This window comes from Sinocyclocheilus rhinocerous, unplaced genomic scaffold (assembly GCF_001515625.1).
Source record: "Sinocyclocheilus rhinocerous isolate Xijiao unplaced genomic scaffold, SAMN03320098_v1.1 scaffold511, whole genome shotgun sequence".
Taxonomy (NCBI): Eukaryota; Metazoa; Chordata; class Actinopteri; order Cypriniformes; family Cyprinidae; genus Sinocyclocheilus; species Sinocyclocheilus rhinocerous.
This window is the reverse complement of record NW_015656163.1, coordinates 132118-135863: the sequence shown is the minus strand read 5'-3', so window position 1 is coordinate 135863 and position 3746 is coordinate 132118. Positions and strand designations below refer to the sequence as shown.

General features: G+C 41.1%; 1 protein-coding gene across 1 annotated transcript in view; it reads left to right on the top strand.

The window, feature by feature from the left end:
- The window catches only part of LOC107719700 (signal-induced proliferation-associated 1-like protein 2), a 219610-nt gene that overhangs the window by 174117 nt on the left and 41747 nt on the right, over positions 1 to 3746 (top strand). The window contains exons 12-13 of the mRNA XM_016527187.1: positions 274 to 539; positions 2925 to 3034. Of these exons, the coding sequence (XP_016382673.1) occupies positions 274 to 539; positions 2925 to 3034 (376 nt within the window). The remainder of the gene's footprint in view (positions 1 to 273; positions 540 to 2924; positions 3035 to 3746) is intronic.

Here is a 3746-nt window from a genome sequence, read left to right as displayed (position 1 = left end):
GTTCATTTTTTTTTTTTTTTTTTACTTTTTTTTTTTATATTGCTTATTTCTTTGTAAAGCGGCTTGAGAAGCTGCATTTAAAGGTGCAATATGGAATAAAATGTATTATTATTATTATTATTGATGCTTGCAACAGTTATGAGACTGTGTTGCCTAATTATCCATGGCTCTTTATTTTATTTGATCATTTCTTTCTCTTTTCCTCAATGTTGATGAGAATGTCATGGTAGACCAAGCAATGCTGAATGTTGCACACAGTCTCCTGCGCATTAGCTGCTTCCGGGTCTGATTGGAGACACTCCTGTGAATCAGATCAGTCACCTGACGCTGCTCTCTTGCCTCTCTGATCCGCGGTTTGTTCAGAATGTGTGTTTCTCTCGCTGCAGGAGCGTTCAGGATGTTGAGAAGCCTCAGATCTCGTCCTGCAGTAAAGGAGACGCGTCCCAACACTACCGCAGCTCACCCAGTAACCAGTCGTCCTCCAGCGACCCGGGACCCTGCGCAAGCGCCAGCTGGAACCAGCAGCCGGGATACGACGGGTAACACAAACTCATTCTGCTGGACATATGACACACATACAGTTAATACGATTACATTGATCATTTTCATTATCAAGTAGGCTGTTCTTTTAGTATTTATTTAGTAATAATTTGGTTTGTTTATTAGTTTAATTTAGTATTAATGTGTTGGTCCAATGGAAAACTCAAATAAAATAAATACATCAATAAATATATACACTACCGGTCAAAAGTTTAGGATCAGAAAGATTTTTTTAAAGTGAAGTGAAGTGACATGACATGTGGCCAAGTATGGTTACCCATACTAGGAATTAGTGCTCTGCGTTTAACCCATCCAAAGTGCACACACACACACCCGGAGCAGTGGGCAGCCATTTTTGCTGCGGCGCCCGGGGAGCAGTGGGGGTTCGGTGCCTTGCTCAAGGGCACCTCAATCATGGTATTGAAGGTGGAAGAGAGCGCTGTACATTCACTCCCCCCACCTACAATCCCTGCCGGTACGAGACTCGAACCCGCAACCTTTGGGTTACGAGTCCGACTCTCTAACCATTAGGCCACGACTTCCCCCTTTTTAATAAAAGTAATTAGTACTTGATTTTAAAGGGGTCATATGATGCGATTTCAACTTTTCCTTTCTCTTTGGAGTGTTACAAGCTCTTGGTGCATAAAGAAGATCTGTAAAGTTGCAAAGACTAAAGTCTCAAATCCAAAGAGATATTCTTTATAAAAGTTCAGAGTCAGCCACGCCTACCTAAAACGGCTCGTTCTAACACGCCCCCACATATCTACCTCACTATGTGGGAAGATTTGCATAACGCCGCCCAAATGTTCACGCAAAGAAAGAAGGCGTAACTTTTAGTCTCACTGTAGTATTGTTGACGCTGCAGCCATGTCGTGAAGACGCTGTGTGCTTCGTTGTGAAAGCGAAACTACTTTGTTTGGTCTTCCAAAAGAGGACGATATCCGCTTCGTCATGCCTAGAGCTGATCTGTGCTGGTCGCTGAGGGAATACATAAACTTTCACCATGGACGAAGCGGAATCCAGCCCGGGGTCCGCTCATTCGGCCATTCGTCGGATCCGCCAGGCGCGCCGTTCTCGACCCCGCCGCCTCAGCTCACGCTAGCCCGGCCTCAGCTCACTCTATCCCGGCCTCAGCGCACGCTAAGCCGGGGCTTCCCCTCACGCTAAGCCGCTGTGTTTTTCGTTGTGAAAGCGAAACTACTTTGTTTGGTCTTCCAAAAATGGACACGACTAGAAATCAGTGGTTAAGTTGTATTTACAACACTGTTCCAGAACACTTCAACCCAAATATTCAGATGTGTGCAGCACATTTTATGGAGGACTGTTTACTGATCCTGGGAGAGTAACGTTAGACTAAAATGGCAGTTCTGACTCACGTAAGTACGTTTTCATTTAAAGGATTTGCCACTGATGATTCAAACGCGAGTTTTGGGCAGTGTAGAGTAGCACTTGTTGTTTGTCATTTCTCTGATCACAAATGCAGACAGAGTTTTATGTTTACGCGGCGCGATGCAATGCAACGCAACGCGTAAAAAGACAGTATAAGTCATTATAATCAGTAATTATGTCCCCACTGGATGCAACAAATGCCTCGTTTGTAATGGGTTTTAATGTTTATGTCTCGTCGCTCCGGCCGGACACGGCATCAACAGTATGTGAGGGGCGTAACATTTCCGTCACACGCTTGAGGTATTCGGCCAATCACAACGCACTGAATAGCTGGCCAATCACAGCACACCTCGCTTTTTCAGACCGATGAGCTTTGTAAAAATCGACGCGTTTCAAAAAGGCGGGGCATAGAGGAGAAACAATAATGTACAGTATGTGGAAAATAATGTGGTTTTTTTTACTTTAAACCGCATAAACACATTTCATTACACCAAATACACAAAATAATGTTCTTTTTAGCAGCATCATATGACCCCTTTAAGTCACACGTCTCGTCCAGCATTGACAAAAACTATAAACATCTGCAGACGTGAGCCACAGGATCTTCACACATTTCATTACCAGACTTTGTTGAATTTTTATTAATATCCCATGTTTTTCTATAACCAATCCCATTAAGGCTGGACGTTTTTTTAGCATGTCCTCAAACGTGGCGACTTTGAGGTGTTTTAATCCAACTCTACATCTGTGCACTGCAACGAAAGATGAATATCCCAGAAATAAATCTTTTCATCATCCTCATTTGGCTGATCTAAGCCATTTCGGCCGTTCCCCTGAGTCTGAGCTCTAGCCGGTCTCGTCCGCAGGTGTCAGTCTCCTGTGCTCCACGAGCACTCGGCTGAAGCCAATCAAGACTGACAGTTGTTTAGGATCAGTAAAGAAATGAGCTGTTGCTGTCATTTTGGCCGTTCCCATGAGTCTGAACTCTTCCGCAGGTGTCAGTCTCCTGTGCTCCACGAGCGCTCGGCTGAAGCCCAGGGCATGCTGGGAGACGGGGAGATGCCGCGGGAAAGAGAGCCGACGCTGGAGAGGACACGCTCTGCAGGTGCCATTCACACATCCACAGCTTCACGCAGATCCTTCCCAACACTGAAGCGCAGACAGACATTAGCCACTGCACTGAAAGGATACTGCAGATTATTACGTGGTAACATGCTGGGAAGAAGAAGAAAAAAAAAAACAGGTTATTTTTAGGGCTGCTTGATTAAGCTGAATAAAACCACACAAACTTGTTATAAAAAATAGAAACTTGATGGTTTAACATTTAAAAATGAAGAAATTAAGACAGCCAGAAACACTAACAATTTGTATTTAATTGTAATTTTACAATTGTACTGTACAATAAAATAATAATAATAATAATATTGTTATATTTTTATTAAATACTTGTTTATATTTTACACTAAGTTGTAATATTTCTTATTTTGTTTATTATTTTATCTATTATTATTATTATTTATTCTGTAGTCCAATTAATATATATATAATCACAATATTTTTGGCCAATTTGTGTAACCCTACATACAAACGCAGCAGTCTTGTAGCTTCTTTTAAACATACTTGTTTTCTTTTTATTTTACAGTGAATAGTAATGTTTTTCATTTAATATTTTTTAATCTTGTAGTAGTAGTAGTAAAAATAATAATAATAATAATTCTCCTTATTATTATTATTTTATTTTATTTTTTACATAGTCATATTAATATTGAATCACTATTTTTGGGATAAATTGTGCAGCCCTACACTTTTTTTTTTTT